The 20,714-nt window shown below is 45.4% G+C and overlaps 1 protein-coding gene across 1 annotated transcript in view; it reads right to left on the bottom strand.

Annotated features, from left to right (window-relative positions):
* Positions 1-20,714, bottom strand: part of SPAG17 (sperm associated antigen 17) — a gene marked incomplete in the record, with an annotated part of 227,908 nt that overhangs the window by 35,597 nt on the left and 171,597 nt on the right. Inside the window, 6 exon segments of the mRNA XM_073614557.1 lie at positions 12,904-13,045; positions 15,763-15,983; positions 16,754-16,946; positions 18,710-18,888; positions 20,024-20,150; positions 20,465-20,673. Of these exon segments, the coding sequence (XP_073470658.1) occupies positions 12,904-13,045; positions 15,763-15,983; positions 16,754-16,946; positions 18,710-18,888; positions 20,024-20,150; positions 20,465-20,673 (1,071 nt within the window).

Raw genomic sequence — 20,714 nt, 5'->3', positions numbered from 1 at the left:
AAGTCACAGGACAGCTGGGAACACCATGATTCCTGTAGCACCTGTCCTGAGGGACAAGACACAGCAGGTGAGGAGCTGGGTGCAAGTCATAAGGCAGCTGGGAACACTATGACCCTCTGCAGTACCTCCCCTGAGGGACAAGACACAGCAGGTTAGCAGCAAAAACACAAGTAATAAGACAACCAGGAGCACCATGACCCTCTGTCATACCTCCCCTGAGGGAAAAGACACAGTGGGTGAGGAGTCAGACATAAGTCATAAGGAGGCCAGTAGCAAAGTGACCCTCTGCAGTACCTCCCTTGAAGGACAAGATACAGCGGGTGAGGAGCCACCCACGTTATAGGACAGTGGGGAGCACCATGACCCTCTGAGTACCTCCCCTGAGGGACAAGTCACAGTGGTTGAGGAACCATACAGTCATAAGTCATCCAGGAGCATTCTGACCCTCTGTGGTACCTCCCCTGAGGGACAAGACACAGCAGGTGAAGAACCATACAGTCATAAGACAACCAGGAGCATTGGGTGACCAGGAAGAAGTCTGTGATAAAAGGAAACACCTTATACATAGAGAATAATTTGGTAAGCTGCAACATGGTGACTCTGACCTGGACTAAAATCATCTGAAATTTTGAAGTGCAGGGACCTTGTAAAGTCTCAGGTACTTAGTTTAGGCTTCAAGTAGACCAAAGGCAAAAAATGTTTTTTCCATTTTGGATGGAGTAAGGAAGGGTTATAACCCCTGTCAGGTTTTGTTTGCCATCTGTGCCCCATTGGGGAGATTTCCCATCACTTTCTGTCCAATAGCCAAGACAGGAAATGAGAGGAAATCCCTCAAAACTGTGGGTCAAAAGAACTAGTGCTCCCATTGGAAGATTTCTCCTCTATTTCTATTCTGGTGTAAACCCAAAATTTGGGCTTTTCTTTTACTTACACTCGCAGTGATAAACAGCTGAAATAGTGAGGGTGATTCTCCCAAACGGGGGGGGGGGGGGGGGGGTGCATAGACGGCAATAAGGACCTGACAGGTGTCCTAATCCCTCTCCAATCTGTCCAAAGCGGACCTTTAGATATACTTTCAGCCCTGTGTCCTCGTGAAGCTGTATATAAGGTTATGACGTTATGACTTTTTTTCAAGTCTAGGTTAAGCACCACCTCTCAAGGAAGAAACCAAGCTCCGCCCTTGTAATTTAAATGTCAGAACCTTAACTACCCACTGGGCGGTGCTAAATGCCAAGAAGTGGCGGAATTTAATCTTGATGACCCATGTACAGCCTGGGCCTAGGATCAGAGGGGGCTTCACGGGGACACCAAGACAGGAACTTGCAGACACCACATGGCCATCAACACTGTTAAAAATATAAAACACATTTTTATTCATTATTCTAAATTTTTTTTTTTGGCCTCTGTACGTTGGTGCCAGTAGTAAGCAAAATGCACCAACCACAATGTAGTGGGAGGTAACCCACACAAGCATAGGAAGAACATACAAACTCCATGCAGATACTGTCCTGGCTGTGATGCTAACTAAAAACCCCAGTGCTGCAAAGGGAGAAGTGCTAACCACTAAGATAGCTCTGGAAAGTAACACACGATGGACCCGTGGGGAGGGGGGGGAGGGGCAGTGACCTCACATGCGGTTCATACCGTCATGGTGCTCCCTCTTCCAGTTTGGCCATTGCTCAAAATAAATACTGGTGCTGGGTGTGATGACTGGGGGTTGTGTTGTCAGAGGAACAATGTTCTCAATGCCAAGTCTGGGATATATTTCCCTTCTCTGATGACTTCCAATTTTATGATGAATGGCCGTGTCAGTGTAAGATTTATGACAGAATCAAAATATATTACGAAATGGAATATTCCTCTGCAGGACGGGTGCAGACTGTTGGGGGGGAGATCGCTGATAAGGTTTAATCCAGAGTCAGAGATGCCCCCCGCAGAGACCCCTCCCCCCCCCCTATAATACAAAAACCTCATCCACCAGTACAGGTACTTCATCTTATGTCTTACAGTCTCAGTGGTTGGCGGGTGGAATTTTTGTTTGTTATCTGGAAGCTACAATCTAAAAAAAACAGTCCCGCAACCTCCTACCACTACGGTAGACGGCAAAGCCACGTATGGCATCATGGGTGCATCTCACTCTCTCACTTATAGGCAGGAACGATCTTATAAAAATGAAGCTGCTTCCCTCTACATTGTACATTCTCCGATATGGATTCCAAAGATACAGTAACTCACAAAAGTGAGTACACCCTTCACATTTTTGTAAATATTTTCTTCTATCTTTTCACGTGACAACACTGAAGAAATGACACTTTGCTACAATGTAAAGTAGTGAGTGTACAGCTTGTATAACAGTGTAAATTTGTTGTCCCCTCAAAATAACTCAACACACAGCCATTAATGTCTAAACCACTGGCAACAAAAATGAGTACACCCCTAAGTGAAAATGTCCAAATTGGGCCCAAACTGTCAATATGTGACCACCATTATTTTCCAGCAATGCCTGGGCATGGAGGTCACCAGAGCTTCACAGGTTGCCACTGGAGTCCTCTTCCCCTCCTCCATGACGACATCACGGAGCTGGTGGATGTTAGAGACCTTGCGCTCCTCCACCTTCCGTTTGAGGATGTCCCACAGATGATCAATAGTTTAGGTTTAGGTCTGGAGACATGCTTGGCCAGTCCATCACCTTTACCCTCAGCTTCTTTAGCAAGGCAGTGGTGGTCTTGGAGGTGTGTTTGGGGTCATTATCATGTTGGAATACTGCCCTGCGGCCCAGTCTCTGAAGGGAGGGGATCATGCTCTGCTTCAGTCACAGTACATGTTGGCATTCATGGTTCCCTCAATGATCTGTAGCTCCCCAGTGCCGGCAGCACTCATGCAGCCCCAGACCATGACACTCCCACCACCATGCTTGACTGTAGGCAAGACACACTTGTCTTTGTCCTCCTCACCTGGTTGCTGCCACACATGCTTGTCACCATCTGAACCAAATAAGTTTATCTTGGTCTCATCAGACCACAGGACATGGTTCCAGTAATCCATGTCCTTAGTCTGCTTGTCTTCAGCAAACTGTTTGCGGGCTTTCTTGTGCATCATCTTTAGAAGAGTCTTCCTTCTGGGACGACAGCCATGCAGACCAATTTGGTGCAGTGTGCGGCCTATGGTCTGAGCACTGACGGGCTGACCCCCCCCCCCCCCCCCAACCCTTCAACCTCTGCAGCAATGCTGCCCCCATCCCTTCAACCTCTGCAGCAATACTGGCAGCACTCATACGTCTATTTCCCAAAGACAACCTCTGGATATGACGCTGAGCACGTGACCTCAACTTCTTTGGTGGACCATGGCGAGGCCTGTTCTGAGTGGAACCTGTCCTGTTAAACCGCTGTATGGTCTAGGCCACCATGCTGCAGCTCAGTTTCAGGGTCTTGACAATCTTCTTATAGCCTAGGCCATCTTTATATAGAGCAACAATTCTTTTTTTCAGATCCTCAGAGAGTTATTTGCCATGAGGTGCCATGTTGAACTTCCAGTGACCAGTATGAGAGAGTGAGAGCGAGAACACCAAATTTAACATACCTGCTCCCCATTCACACCTGAGACCTTGTAACACTAACAAATCACATGACACCGGGGAGGGAAAATGGCTTATTGGGCTCAATTTGGACATTTTCACTCAGGGGTGTACTCACTTTTGTTGCCAACGGTTTAGACATTAATGGCTGTGTGTTGAGTTATTTTGAGGGGACAGCAAATTTACACTGTTATACAAGCTGTACACTCACTACTTTACATTGTAGCAAAGTGTCATTTCTTCAGTGTTGTCACATGAAAAGATAGAAGAAAATATTTACAAAAATGTGAGGGGTGTACTTACTTTTGTGAAATACTGTATATTTGAAACAATTAAATTCTGCTATGACATCATTCCTCTGGGGTTCTCGTCAACCCAGATTTAGATTGGTGGTACTACAAAGACCATGTTCACAGGGAGGGCTGGAGTGTCCGGATCTCTACGATTATTTCACAGCTGCACTGCTCACGCATGCACATAATTGGTTGGTGGTGGATGAGACTAATGCAGCTGTCGTATTGGAGACAGCACACCTTGGTTCCTATGAGGCTTTGCGTAATTTACTGATTTAGGTTCTTTGGCCACCTTTCCCATCACACAGTCCATGAAGGCTGTTCTTAAGGCTAGGCAGTCGCAATACCCTGTGTCATTACACCACTGGTCACCCCACACACCCCTCTGGTTAAACCCATCTCTTCACCAGTTCTATATGTTTCCAGATCCCAATACATGAGCTTCCAAAGGAATCAAGTATCTTAATCAAATATGTGCAGATGGTACTCTTCAAACCTTTAAAAATAACATAAAATGCTGCAGCACAAATAAGATATCCAATAAAACAAGCAGTCTTGTCCGGACCTACCAAGATGGCAGGCAAACCAGAAACTGGAAGTGGCGGTGTGACGTAGGCATGTATGCTCCTCCCAAAGTGTTTCGTGCACACAAACGTCCTCAGGGGTACGTCTCCCTACTGTGACTTGACTGCTTGATCCAACAGTTATCACCCAGCTACTGTGACTTAACTATTTTAAGGCCCTATTCAGACGGGCAGACACGGACACAGCCAGCCTTCCTTTATGGGCGGTTGCATGGAAACAGCCCGCCTTTGCATTTCCATCCCACTGTCATCCAATCTGAACTGCCAGACGGGTGGGGAAAGGATCCCCCATCTGTCCGTTTTTAGCAGATAAGATCGGATGTCGGTGGGTTTCAACGAACATCTGGCACTCCATTGAGGGCAATGGATGGTCCGATCCAGTCCCTTAAAAAACTGACAGGTGGACCCAATCGGTCCGCCCGTGTGAAAGGGGCCTTATCAAGTGACTATGCGCCTATTGCAGGCCTGACTACTTGATCCAGAGCTGATCATACAGATACTGCAGCCTGACTAATTGATCAAGTATTTACTATACAACTACTGCAGATTGACTGCCTGATCCAACATTTGCTATAAAGCTACCACTGCTTGATCTAGCATTTAATATATGGCTATTGCAGACTGACTGTTTGATCCAACATTTACTACACAGCTATGGCAGCTTGACTGCTTGATCTAGCATTAATTTGTAGCGCCCTCTGGTGTACAAAGTCCAGAGTCTCGGTAATTGCCATGGGTTCATTTGTAGGTCATGCTGGAGGGCTCTACAGGTCAGCCTTCTGGTGCCTCCCCCTAGTTCTAGAAACTACCAGAAAGATCTAGAAACTAGTGGGTGGTGGTGAGGAGGCAGTGATATGGATGTTTATGAGAATCTGACCAATCTTCAGGCAGGAGACCTGACAAGGTGGTTGGATGGGATCATGAATATAGAACAGCCTGGCCAGCAGAGGGTTGTTGTCAAGTGGAATATGGAGTATTGAGGCTGGAGTTGTGAGGCCTTTGAGCGGACCCCAGGGCTGGGGGGTGGGGGGGCTGGCTCTGCCTCCAGGCTGGAGCAGAGAAGAGAAGAAGAGAACTTGCAGAGGTGATCTTCACTAAACTATTGTCTCATCCAGGAGACACCCTGCCCAATGAGCAAAGATTTGTCCAGCAGGAGGCCTAAACAGCAGTCTATGCAAGCAGCAGGATTTAAGGGACAGTGTAAGTACCCTCTGATCATCCCCGGGGCCAACAAGCGAGAAGGCTGCCAGATGCAATATTTAGCAAGCTTTCATGGGGCAGTGTCACAGCTAACCTAAATCCCTTCCTCTGGGACATTTTCAAGCAAGCCAGGTGTGTTGGCATTTTCTACAAGGGGACATAGAGCTCCTGCTAAGAGCTGGGACTTTGAGTGTCATATTGATTCTTTGCTAAGGTGACAGAGCTGCGCCTAAAAAACCATGGGGACTTTATCATCGGTCCAGCAGAAGTTTTGCAGAGCTTCAAACAGAACCACGGACCGAGACCAATACCTTTTCTTTTCCATGCTGCCCTCAAGTTGTTTGTCAACTTTAATCTGGGCATCCCATAATCCCTCATCCCTATCCAAGTTGATATCCCCAATAAAACATAAAGAGAAGCCTAAAGTTTGGTTCCCGAGTGATGCAAGGCAGAAAGAATGCAGAATACAGCGCTTCTGTATTTACAAGTGACAGTGCTACTCTCCCGGCGGCCACTCAGAACCCCCCCCCCACACACATCTCTAGTGGAGGGAGGGGGCAGGGAATCTACATTGGCCACGGCTGCTGTCAGCTCCACGGCAGAAGCTCCTTCTTGTTAAGCATATCCACGCAGGCTGCCAGGGCGGGTAAGTTGTAGCTGCTCTTTTGCAACAGCTCCACTCTTTCATGCATTTTTGGGAGAGGAGTTGTGAGGAAGAGAGCTCTGTATTGGAATGGGGAAAGGAGGCTGAGCCCTGTACTGGGGGAGAACTTGGGAGTAAACAGCACATCCTTCAACCCTGCACTTAGTACATAGCGCACTCTTCAACCCTGCACTCTCTACGTAGCGCAACTCCTCAACACAGAACCACGGACTGAGACCAATACCTTTTCTTTTCCAAGCTGTCCTGCTCTTAGTACGTAGCGCACTCTTCAACCATACACTCTGTATGTAGCGCACCTCTCAACCCTGCACTCTGTACATAGCCCACTCTTCAACCCTGCACTCTGTGCATAGCGCATCCCTCAGCTCTGCACTCAGTACATAGTGCACCCCTCAACCCTGCACTCTCTATGTAGCGCATACCCCTCAATCCTGCACTCTCTACGTAGTGCACCCCTCAACCCTGCACTTAGTACGTAGCGCACTCTTCAACCCTGAACTCAGTACAAAGGGCACCCCTCAACCATGCACTCTGTACGTAGTGCACTCTTTGACTCTGAACTCAGTAAGTAGCAAGCCAATCAACCCTGCACTCTGTACATAGCGCACTCTTCAACCCTGAACTCAGTACGTAGCACAACCCTCAACCCTGCACTCTAAATGTAGTGCACCACTCAACCCTGCACTCTTTACGTAGTGCACTCTTCAACCCTGAACTCAGTACGTACCACAACCCTCAACCCTGCACTCTTTACGTAGCGCACCGCTCAACCCTGCCCTCTTTATGTAGCACATCCCTCAACCCAGCACTCTGTATGAAGCCAACCCCTCAAACCTGCACTCTTTATGTAGTGCAACCCTCAACTCTGAACTCAGTACATAGCAAACCCCTCAACCCTGCACTCTGTACGTACCATACCCCTCAACCCTGCACTAGGTACACAGCGCACTCCTTAACCCTGCACTCTGTACATAGGAGCACTCTTCAACCCTGAACTCAGTACATAGCGGGCCCCTCAACCCGGCACTCTGTACATAGGAGCACTCTTTAACCCTGAACTCAGTACGTAGAACGCCCCTCAACCCTGCACTCTGTACGTAGTTCACCCCTCCCCCCTGCCCTCTGTACGTAGTGCACTCTTCAACCCTGAACTCAGTAAGTAGCACAACCCTCAACCCTGCACGCTTTATGTAGTGCACCACTCAACCCTGCACTCTTTACGTAGCGCACTCTTCAACCCTGAACTCAGTATGTAGCACACCCCTCAACCCTGCAATCTGTACATAGCGCACCCCTCCCCCCTGCCCTCTGCATGTAGTGCACTCTCCAACCCTGAACTCAGAACGTAGCACAACCCTCAACCATGCCCTTTTTATGTAGCACATCCCTCAACCCAGCACTCTGTACAAAGCCAACCCTTCAAACCTGCACTCTTTATGTAGCTCAACCCTCAACCCTGAACTCAGTACATAGCGCACCCCTCAAACAAGCACTCTGTACGTACCATACCCTTCAATCCTGCACTAGGTACACAGTGCACTCCTCAACCCTGCACTCTGTACATAGAGCACTCTTCAACCCTGCAGTTTGTACACAGCACACCCCTCGCCCTTAAACCCCTCCCGATGTTAAGGGTTTGGCTACATCCACATTTTGCCATGGAACGCTATGCGTGCCGCAGGTCGCTTCCTCCCTCAAGTGTCCCTCATTCTGAAGTTCAAAAGTTGGGAGGTATGGTTACACTGCTAACACAGAACCAAGCTTACCTAGACTTATCAGCAGGAGAAGTCATTTGGAAGAGGAACACGCGGCAAGCAAGTCCCACTGGCTGATGAGCAGACTCTGCCTGCGGTGCAAACTGCCCCCCCCCAAACAGCAGATCATGGCTAAACTTTGACTAGAGTCCAGCTTTACACTGGAACCAGATGCTTTAGGATAAAGCCATGGGTGTACAAGTGTAACTTTACAGTGGAATAATAAATTGACATACCTGGATTTAAAACAGAATTGGTGAGGTATATCATTCTATATATATATTATGTCCAATATAATTGAATAATGCTTTTATAAATATATTGGGTAAGAGGACTGCATAGCTTTGGGTAAATGCTGTTTTTAGTACGTTTTACTATGTGCAGAAGAAGGAAATAAAGTAAAAAAAAAAAAGAAAGAAAAGTTTTTATAGTTTTTTGACAATCTGGCTGGCATGGACTATAAAACACGTAATCGATGTTCTGTTTGGATGCACGCTGTGATGCAGCGGTTGTTGAAGGTGTAACAGAGTACATTCTACGGTGACAAGCTACAATGTATTTCGGGGCACCACATGTTTTTAATATTTTCACATTGATCTGAAAGTCATTTATTTTCATAGTCCAACATTCTTGCTGTCCCGTATTTTCATTATTGTGTGTGCCAGGACCCATTACACATTTTTCAAACTATCCTGTTTTTAAATGACTGCAGATACTTATCTGACTCAGCCTCTACATGATTTCTTTCTGGATAGAAGTAAAATGTATAGATTTATTGTTTGCCGAACCTTTACACTACTGCTGTCAGTTTATTTTAACAGGTGATCAGCAGGGGCATTGCTGGGTCTAGATCTGGGGCTAGAGCCCATAGCAGCGTAGTAAAGAAAGTCATACGCTTGGGCGGGCATACACATGTATATACAGTAATATACGTGTGGGTGTATATATATCCCCAGAGAGCCCCTCACTTATATCAGGGTCCCCAGAGAGCCACCCCCCTTACATCAGGATCCCCAGAGAGCCCCCCCTTACATCAGGATCCCCAGGGAGCCTCCTCCTTACATCAGAGTCCCCAGAGAGCCTCCCCCTTGCATCAGGGTCCCCAAAGAGCCTCCCTTGGGGACCCCGGCAGAGACTAGGGGCTATGGGCCCCAGATTCAGGGCTATAGCCCCAAAAGCCACCCCCTAGCGATGCCATTGGTGATCAGTAGTCTTATTTTAGATAATCACTCAGTAATTATGCTTTACTGTTCCCCTCTCAGTGCAGTCTATTAGTCTACATAAACAACAGAGTATGTACACTGATAATTAATCACAGCGGTCATTCAGCAGGGATGCTGCCCATACTGCCTGGCATATAAATAGCAACTAAAGGCATAATCCTTAACTACTTTAAGGACCAGGCCTATTTTTCAAACTTGTTGTTTACAAATTAAGATCAGGATTTTTTTGCTAGAAAATTACTTGGAACCCACAAACATTATATATATATTTTTTCAGACACCCTAGAGAATAAAATGGAGGTCGTTGCAATACTTTATGTCACACCGTATTTGTGCAACTTTTGGGGGAAAAAAATAAGACATCAGTAAAGTTAGCCCAATTTATTTCTATATTGTAAAAGATGATGTTACGCTGAGTAAATTGATACCCAACATGTCACGCTTCAAAATTGCGTCCGCTCGTGGAATGGCGACAAACTTTGATCCTTAAAAATCTCCATAGACGACTGTGACAGACATAGCCAGAACAGAGGCTGTTGGAGAGGACTGTATGCAAGCCTGTTGCCTTTTGATTATGGGCCCTGGATTTTCAATGGAACAATACTCTTTGTGAGGTGAATGAGAAATCCAGTCTGAACTGTATTAATCGGACTCAGTCGTGTATATATGTATATATTGTATGGGGACTCCTTACTGTAGATTTGTGTCCCTGAAGAGGGAGGGGGGATTCCTCCAGCAGCCCCCTGCTGATAAGACTGATTCATTCTGTTGGGACACATCCTGTGAGGAGATGCTGGTGTTATCAACATGTGTTTATGTTAATTGAGAGAGCTGATCACATTAGCCACCAGCACTGGCTAGGAGACGAATGGTCTAGGCTGAGGAGGGGGGAGATTGTTGTTTGTATTGTTAATTGTAATTAGCTCCAGCTATTGTGTTTATATTAATGTGTGAAGCTCGGTGCCCACAAGACTGTCATCTGGTCTGGGTACATTTTGTAGTAAATTAGCTCATGTTAATTAGGTTAGCTTTGAGTCATCCCTGCTGTATAAAGGTCTGTGAGATCTCAAATAAAAAGTTAGTTCTGATGTACTCCAAGACTGGTGTTGTCTAGTTCTTGGGGGTTCCTATAGCCAGATCCATTGGACTCGTGTTCTAGAACTTAGGAAGCGGTATATGACGGAAGCACTCAAGCGGAGTGTGGGACGTTCCGTGACAGCGACGTTTAAAAATTTCTACAGGTTACCTGTTTTGAGTTGCAGAGGGGGGGGTCTAGTGCTAGAATTATTGCTCTCGCTCTACCGATCGCGGTGATATCTCACATGTGTGATTTGAACACCGTTTTCATATGTGGGCGCGACTTACGTATGTGTTCTCTTCTGCGCGCGAGCACGGCGGGACGGAACGCTTTACTTTTTTTTTTCTCTTTTTTAACTTTTTATTTTTTTATTTTTACACTGTCTTTTAAAAATAAATCATTTTGGGTCACTTTTATTCCTATTACAAGGAATGTAAACATCCCTTGTAATAGAAAAAAAGCATGACAGGACCTCTTTAATGTGAGATCCGGGGGGTCAAAAAAACCCTCAAATCTCATATTTATGCCGCGTACACACGACTGGACTTTCCGGCAGAAAAGGTCCGACAGAATCATTCCGTCTGACATTCCGATCGTGTGTGGGGTTCATCGGACTTTTTCTTTCTAAAATTCTGACGGACCTAGATATAGAACATGTTTCAAATCTTTCCGACGGAGTCAGTCCCTATCGGGAAAACCACTTGTCTGTTTGCTATTCCGACGGACCGAAAAACGACGCAAGGGCAGCTATTGGCTACTGGCTATTGAACTTCCCTATTCTAGTCCCGTCGTACATCATTGCGTTCTAAACGATCGGGCTTTGGTGTGATCGTGTGTAGGCAGGTCCGTTTCAGAGGAACTCCGTTGGAAAGACTGTCGGAGTCTATTCTGATGGAAAGTCCGGTTGTGTGTACGCGGCATTAAAAGCAATAACAAAAAAAAGGGTTTTTTTTTTTTTTAATTACATTTTTTTTCCCCTTTAAGACCATTGGACGGAAGTGACGTGTGATGTTGTTTTACCTCAAAAGCGGTTTATGACGCTCTGGAAACAGCGATAGCGATACAGAATCACTTGCAGAATTGAGTGATAGCAATTCGTGGGGAAGTTCGTCATCAGACACAGAAAGTGATTTCTGCGACTATCTTGCGACTGACCTCAGTGATGTGCCGACTTGGTGCTCTATTGACTGTGGTACGAAGCACGTAGCGCCCCTAAGATTCCCATTTACTGGAGCACCTGGTATCAAAGTGGATGTTGAAGATGACAACCCCTTGGCATACCTCCAACTATTTTTGACCGATGAGGTTATTGAAAAAATAGTTACGGAGACAAACCGGTACCAGGAGCAACAAGCTGCTACACATCGGAGGTTTTCAAGGAGCAGAAGGTGGGAACCAGTGACCAAAGAGGACCTTTGGAAATTTCTGGGCCTAATAATTCTTCAGGGAGTGGTGGGGAAACCCCTGAAGAAGTGGTATTGGACAACCAATAAATTACTAGCCACTCCATTCTTTGGCACGGTCATGTGGGAGTACAAATTTTCCCTGATAATGAAGTATTTGCACTTTGATTTGACGAAACTACTCATCCAGCCCCCAAACTCAAGAAGATTTGGGAGGTATATCAGAGGATTATGAAAAATTTCCAACAGAGATATGTGCCAGATAGAGACATCAGCATAGACAAAAGTCTAATGGCCTTCAAGGGAAGGCTCAGCTGGATACAATATATGGCGTCAAAGAGGGCACGATTTGGCGTAAAATCATTCATGCTATGTGAATGGAGCACTTGTTATATTTGGAATTCTGTCCTATATCCTGGGAAAGGAACCAAATTCAACCAAAAATACAGTCATTATGGAATGGCGACATCTTCAGTTCTTTCATTTTAAATCAGGGCTATTGTGTAACTACAGACAATTTTTACACATCTCCTGAACTCTATGAGTTCCTTTTACAGAACAAAACTGATGCCTATGGAACTGTTAGGGCTAACCGGCGTGACAAGCCACCGACCTTTGGCAATAAGAAGCTCAAGACGGGAGAAATGGTTGCCTACTAGAAAGGCAAAATGATGGCACTGCGATGGCGTGCCAAAAAAAAAATGTGTGCCTAATGAGTACAATCCATAACACCTCCGCTGTCATGGTACACACAAAAGGTGGGAAAGACAACATGAAACCACAAGTGGTGATAGACTACAACACCATGGGAGGTGATGATAGAGCTGACCAGGCAATTACATTTTATCCAGCCATGAGAAAACAACAAAAAAAGTATTACAAGAAGATCTTCAGGCATCTTCTTGAGCAATGCCTGGGTTGACAACACCAGCACATTACAGGCTCACTTCACAACAATAAGGAGAACAATATTTTTAAAAAATTTGTTATTTTTGGCCACACGCCTGAAAAGCTATAGTCACGTTGCTGAGAATGAAGCTCCTTATCCTGGTGCTAAAGCTTTGTAAATTCATCCTCTGGTTTCTGGGCCTATACTGGGGAGCCAATCTGGTGTCCCTAAGAATAGTTACCGGTTTCTTCGTGGTCTCCAGGGAGAGGGATGTCCACGTTCTGGTAGAAGGTGGTGATTCTTGTCCCGTCTGCGTGTTCAACAACCGTGGTCCCATCTGTGCTCACTGCTGTCACCACCCCGTCCTCTCGAGTCGTCACCACCTGCAACACGGGCGGCACATGTAGTAACCTGCTCCTTCACACATGAAGTTTACATACATATTGATTTAAAATTAGGGTGCAAACCTTCTGTATATTAATTTTTCATCATCCTCTGCACACCAGCTTATAATTAACTTCAGGATTTAAAAGGTAATGGCTGCACTGGCTGGAGAAATTGGGGGAGGAGCTAGAGAGCAAGAGTGAGCGAGTTCTTTAAACTTCCTTCAACTCCTGGCTGGTTAACTAAGCCTCTTAAAGTCTCATATTTCAGGCACAGAAGGGAGGTGAACCCAACAAACTTGTTATCATTGGAGTGCTACCCCCAAGGGGGCCACTGTGAATTTACAGGTTCTTGCCCCAGCAGTGCAGAGGCAGCCAGACACAGCAACAGTCCATTCACTCAGGCTAGGGAATGTCTTTTTAAGTTTGATTTGCTTGTAGAATTGATAACAGGAGGGGCGTTTGGGGTTCGGGATACTCCAAAACGTTAGGTATTGTTAGCAGAGGACAATTCTCGCTCAGTGACAGCAGCATAGGTACAGGAACAGTCTATAGGTTCACAGCTTTGGACCATGAGGTGGGATTGAGTAAAAGTAAGGATATACTGGAACAGTCTATAGGTTCACAGTTGGGGACCATGAAGTTGGATTGAGTAAAAGAAAAAGGTAGACTGGAACAGTCTATAGGTTCATGGCTGGGGACCATGAAGTAGGTTTGAGTAAAAGTAAAGGAGGGCTGGAACAGTCAATATACTGAAGCAGTCTATAGGTTTGTAGCTGGGGACCATGAAGTAGGTTTGAGTAAAAGTAAAGGTAGACTGGAACAGTCTATAGGTTTACAGCTGGGAACCATTAAGTAGATTTAAGTAAAAGTAAAGATATACTGAAACAGTCTATAGGTTCACAGCTGGGGACCATGAAGTAGGATTGGGTAAAATAAAGGTTGACCGGAACAGTCTATAGGTTCACAGCTGGGGGCCATTAACTAGATATAAGTAAAAGTAAGGATATACTGAAACAGTCTATAGGTTCACAGCTGGGGGACCATGAAGTAGGATTGGGTAAAAGTAAAAGTTGACTGGAACAGTCTATAGGTTCACAGCTGGGGACCAAGAAGTAGGTTTGAGTAAAAGTAAATGTATACTGAAACAGTCTATAGGTTCACAGCTGGGGACCATGAAGTAGGATTGGGTAAAAGTAAAGGTTGACTGGAACAGTCTATAGGTTTACAGCTGGGGACCATTAAGTAGATTTAAGTAAAAGTAAAGATATACTGAAACAGTCTATAGGTTCACAGCTGGGGACCATGAAGTAGGATTGAGTAAAAGTAAAGGCAGACTGGAACAGTCTATAGGTTCACAGCTGGAGACCATGAAGTAGGATTGGGTAAAAGTAAAGGTTGACTGGAACAGTCTATAGGTTTACAGCTGGGGACCATTAAGTAGATTTAAGTAAAAGTAAAGATATACTGAAACAGTCTATAGGTTCACAGCTGGGGGACCATGAAGTAGGATTGGGTAAAAGTAAAAGTTGACTGGAAAAGTCTATATGTTCACAGCTGGGGACCATGAAGTAGGATTGAGTAAAAGTAAAGGCTGACTGGAACAGTCTATAGGTTCAAAGCTGGGGACCAAGAAGTAGGTTTGAGTAAAAGTAATTATATACTGAAACAGTCTATAGGTTCACAGCTGGGGACCAAGAAGTAGGTTTGAGTAAAAGTAATTATATACTGAAACAGTCTATAGGTTCACAGCTGGGGACCATGAAGTAGGATTGGGTAAAATAAAGGTTGACCGGAACAGACTATAGGTTTACAGCTGGGGACCATTAAGTAGATTTAAGTAAAAGTAAAGATATACTGAAACAGTCTATAGGTTCACAGCTGGGGGACCATGAAGTAGGATTGGGTAAAAGTTGACTGGAAAAGTCTATAGGTTCACAGCTGGGGACCATGAAGTAGGATTTAGTAAAAGTAAAGGTTGACTGGAACAGTCTATAGGTTCACGGCTGGGGACCAAGAAGTAGGTTTGAGTAAAAGTAAATATATACTGAAACAGTCTATAGGTTCACAGCTGGGGACCATGAAGTAGGATTGGGTAAAATAAAGGTTGACCGGAACAGTCTTTAGGTTCACAGCTGGGGACCATGAAGAAGGATTGAGTAAAAGTAAAGGTAGACTGGAACATGACTGGGGACCATGAAGTAGGTTTGAGCACAAGTAAAGATAAACTGGAACAGGGATCAGGTTCTACTCACAGATCCCAGACTAGGACAAGTCAATAGGCTTCATCCATAGGAGAGTAGTTCAGCAGCCAGTCCAGGAATGCTCCAGGGGCAAACAGCTCGCAGATCAGTTCCCTCTCAGGGAAAGACAGTCTGACCAGGGCTCGACCAATTTACCACCTCTCTGACAACTTACTGGACACACCTCCACAGGGATTGGTCAGAGCATGGCAAATATTCAGCCTAGGCATTCGAATTTCCCACCCTAAGCTCTGGAAGGTTCTTCACAGAGGAAGGGGGAACAATCAAATCCCCAGGCTGTGGAGCTATGAACAGACCTGGGCAATCAATCTCAGCTCTGATTACAGAACATGCCAACAGCTAAATTTGCCTAGCATTCTATCCTAGAATGGTGCTACGCCATTTTTGGACTCCTCCTGTGCTGTGAAAAAAAAATCATAGCATAAACTCTACTGGGTCAGGAAGGTGACTTACTGTCCCGTTAACAGGGTCTGTAGCTTTAAAAGTCTGCAGAGATCTCAGGTCCAGCCTTTCGGAGCCCCGAGTTCCTACTTGATCTCCGGATGGGATTGTGGTGATCCAGGTTCCGGGCTGTACTGCTGCAACTGGGGGAGTGGCTGGCAGCGGCTCAGGGGGAGGAACATCTACTGACTCTGGCTTAGTTGTTGGCGGCATCAACTTTTGCCCACCTTTCCCTGTGAACAACAAGAGTGAGAAAACCTTTAAGGATGAATCCACCTGGAATTAAATGTTGGTTATTGATGAAGTCTGGTGAGCTGAGAAACCAACTGGTTTCTTATATTTCGTAAGGATTCCAACAGTAAGACATCTCCACCATAGTTCTGTCTCTGTTATCCCCATCTTGGGGTTTATAGTTTTCCAGTCATGGGAAGATCACCAATCCAGTCCTCAAGGGATATAAGAAACTATCAGGTCATTTAAGGCTCTGGAAGCCATCTAAATGTCACTTTTGGATGGAGCGGCAATGCCAAACCTAATGACCACTGAATAGTAGATATGTACAGCGTGTATTGTTCCAGTTTTCAGAATATTTTCTGGGAAATTGATAATGTGATTTTAAAGGAAATTTTCACTTACTTCAAATGTAACAGCTAGAATGTAACCAGTTGTTGACATTAGGTGTGCAAGCTGTGTACTTCTACCCCACTCACACTTACGGCTATTCATGACTGTCAAAATGACAGCTGGGAGTTGCTGTGTAAATACAGCAAATGTGGAAGCTTCTGCTGTCAAACAGGCTGTCAGATACATTGTTTGTAAACATTGTTCAGACAGAGATGGGCCCCTTTCACTTTTGCAATGCCATTGATCTCCAATCTGCTGTGGATCACTTAGTCAGCAGAGGCTGACCCACAGTTAGCAGCCAATAAGGAGGAAATATGCTGCCTTCCGCACCTCTGTCTGTATGAATACAGTATCATTAATACTGTAGTATTCAGTGTACCTTTTTTGTTGTCGGGGACAGACTCTGATTTCTGGTCCCTGGATTCACGTGTAGATCCAGCAGAAGGTGGTGCTGACTGGGAATCGACTTCAGGGGCGTTGTGCTCTTCTGCAGGGAGGGGTGCAGGACGACACAGAGCAGTGATGGGACCCGAATCTGGACTTCTGCTCACAGATCCATCAGGAAACAGAACCTGGTACAGAAATTATATAAAAAGGCTGGACGGAATCTAGATAAGAACATGTCCGATGGATACGTCTATATTTAATATTTCCGGGAACAACAAATTACATATCAGTCTACTTTATCTCCTTAAGATTATCAAAATTCACCCCTTCTTAAATAATGACACTACTATCCTACTAGTTCACTGCATTGTCATCTCCCTCCTCGACTATTGAAACTTCATTCCTGTTGGCTGATCTATCCCCACTTTGCTCTATCATGATTGCTTCTGCCAGACTCATCCACCTTACCAACCATTCAGTGTCCACCACCCCCTCTGCCAATCACTCCACTGGCTTCCCTTCACCTCTACTCCAAACTACATCACCAACCACTCAGTGTCCTCCACACCTCTCTGCCAATCTCTCCACTGGATTCCTTTCACCTCTGCCCCAAGCTACATCACCAACCACTCAGTGTCCACCACCCCTCTCTGCTAATCCCTCTATTGACTTCCCTTTACCTTTGCTCCAAGCTACATCACCAACTACTCAGTGACCACCACCCTTCTCTGCCAATCCCTCTATCGGCTTCCTTCCACCTCTGCTCCAAGCTACATCACCAACCACTCTGTGTCCTCCAACCCTCTCTGCAAATCCTTCTACTGGTTTCAATTCACCTCTGCTTCAAGCTACATCAACTGCTCAGTGTCCATCACCCTTCTCTTCCAATCCGTGGGAAGATTGTTCCTTACTGATTTCCCTTCACCTCTGCCCCGAGCTACATTACCGATCAGTGTCCACCACCCCTCTCTGCCAATGACTCCACTGGATTCCCTTCATCTTTTCTCCAAGCTACATCACCAACCACTTAGTGTCCACCGCCCCTCTCTGCCAATCCCTCCACTGGATTCCGTTCATCTCTGCTCCAAGCTACATCACCGACTGCTCAGTGTCCACCATTCCTATCTGCCAATCCCTCCACTGGATTCCCTTCATCTTTGCTCCAAGCTACATCACCGACTTCTCAGTGTCCATCACCCCTCTCTGCCAATCCCTCCACTGGATTCCTTTCACCTCTGCTCCAAGCTACATCAACATCTGCTCAGTGTTCTTTACCCTCTCTGCCAATCCCTCCACTGACTTCCCTTCACTTCTGCCCCAAGTTACATCACCGACCAGTTTCCACCACACCTCTCTGCCAATTCCTTCACTGGATTCCCTTCACCTCTGCCCCAAGCTACATTAACAACTGCTCAGTGTCCTTTACTCCTATGTGCCAATCCCTCCAGACTTCCCTTCACCTCTGCTCCAAGCTACATCACCAATCACTCAGTGTCCACCACCCCTCTCTGCCAATCCCTCCACTGGATTCCTTTTACCTCTGCCCCAAGCTATATGACCAACTGCTAAATGTCCACCACCCCTCTTTGCCAATCACTCCACTGGATTCACTTCATCTTTGCTCTAAGTTACATTACCAACTACACCGTGTCCACCACCTCTGTCTGCCAATTTATCAATTGACCTCTCTTGACCTCTACCCCAATCTATATCACCGACCACTCAGTGTTCACCACCCTTATCTGCCAATCCCTCCACCTCTGCTCTGAGCTACATCACCATCCACAAATTATTTCTAACACTGAACTGCTTTCTCTGTGCATAGAGAGCGTCATCTGCAGCCTGGAGAAATTTGACTATGATGACCTCAAAGTGTAATCCCCACTGATAAGCCACAATATATTACAGTTTTCTTCTTGGGTTTAGCTACACTATTATTCTGAATTACCTCTGTGGAGCCGTCCAGCATACATTTCACTACAGCACCCTCTGGTGTAATGACACGGCTCATCTCAGGGATTTCGGGGGTCTTGTTCCCTCTGCCCAGCTGGGCGTTCCTCACTCTTACAGGGTAAGTTAGCCTAACGAGTAGTCGTTGAACTGTAGCAACATCTTTGGCTGTAACTCCTATGAGAAAGTTTTATTTTTAAAAGGTGAAGCTACAACACGCTAATCTAGTTTTAGGTCATCTCATTTGGTAATAAGGCTTGTATATAGAACAGAGGATGTATGGTAATGAGGGGTGTATACAGGACAAAAAGGGAATTTATGGTAATGGGGGTGTATATAGAACACACAGGGGGTTTATGGTAATGAGGTGTGTACACAGGACAAACAGGGAATTTATGGTTATGAGGGGTGTATATAGGACAAATAGGAAATTTATGGTAATGAGGGGTGTATATAGGGCAAACAGGAAATTTATGGTAATGAGGGGTGTATATAGGACAAACAGGAAATTTATGGTAATGAGGGGTGTATATAGGACAAACAGGGAAATTATGGTAATGGGGTGTATATAGGACAAACAGGAAATTTATGGTAATGAGGGGTGTATATAGGACAAACAGGGAAATTATGGTAATGAGGGGTGTAAATAGAACAAACAGGGAAATTATGGTAATGAGGGGTGTGTATAGGACAAACAGGAAATGTATGGTAATGAGGGGTGTATATAGGACAAACAGGGAAATTATGGTAATGGGGGTGTATATAGGACAAACAGGGAAATTATGGTAATGAGGGGTGTATATAGGACAAACAGGGAAATTATGGTAATGAGGGGTGTATATAGGACCAACAGGAAATTTATGGTAATGAGGGGTGTATATAGGACAAACAGGGAAATTATGGTAATGAGGGGTGTAAATAGAACAAACAGGGAAATTATGGTAATGAGGGGTGTATATAGGACAAACAGGAAATGTATGGTAATGAGGGGTGTATATAGGACAAACAGGGAAATTATGGTAATGGGGGTGTATATAGGACAAACAGGGAAATTATGGTAATGAGGGGTGTATATAGGACAAACAGGGAAATTATGGTAATGAGGGGTGTATATAGGACCAACAGGAAATTTATGGTAATGAGGGGTGTATATAGGACAAACAGGTAATTTATGGTAATGAGGGGTGTATATAAGACAAACAGGAAATTTATGGCAATGAGGGGTATATATAGGACAAACAGGGAATTTATGGTAATGAGGGGTGTATATAGAACACACAATGGAATACAATGAATCTATCACATAGCTGACCTTCTGCATCATCTCTCTGGAAAGTCAGGAGAAGACCATTGGGGTAGGAGACATTCAGGCTCTGGAAGGCGGGGCCAGCAGATGCAGGTTTAGGGGGTGGAGTCACTGGAAGCTTAACAGGCTCCACCTGTACAGATGTAATTGGTTAAAAAGGAATACCAATAATGGAGAGCAGTAATACAATTTTTTATGGAATTATCTGGACATATACAGAACATCATGTGATTATGCAGAACCAATATAGAGAAAGCATCATATGATCATTCCAAGCCAATAGAGTGGGGTGGCAATCTGAAGGCATCACAGAAGGTTTCCCGGCATGGTGAATGTCATCCTGCTATTTAATAGGCTGCTGTTCTATTACATAATATAAATTATATTGTCCTTCTATATCCACAAGCAGAGATTACAGATCCATTCCTATGTGAACCCCTCACTTACAGGGACCGCCGGTGTTTGGGGTGCCTCCTCCGCGGCTGGGGCCTGTGGTGTCTTCACTCGGGCGGCTCTTGGTGATTTATTGCGGGGGGATTTTCGCCCCTTGCCAGAGGGGATGGGCGGAGGAGGATGGGCAGGTGGAGTGGGGATGATGCTGGGAGTGTGAACAGATGGAAAGATCAACATGGCCTCCAGTTCTGCATCCTTCTCCTCTATGAAGAGAGTAAAAAAGAAAACTTTTAGGGCGGAATGC

Source organism: Aquarana catesbeiana, linkage group LG02, assembly GCF_042186555.1.
Source record: "Aquarana catesbeiana isolate 2022-GZ linkage group LG02, ASM4218655v1, whole genome shotgun sequence".
Classification (NCBI taxonomy): Eukaryota; Metazoa; Chordata; class Amphibia; order Anura; family Ranidae; genus Aquarana; species Aquarana catesbeiana.
This window is presented reverse-complemented; position numbering and strand designations above follow the sequence as displayed.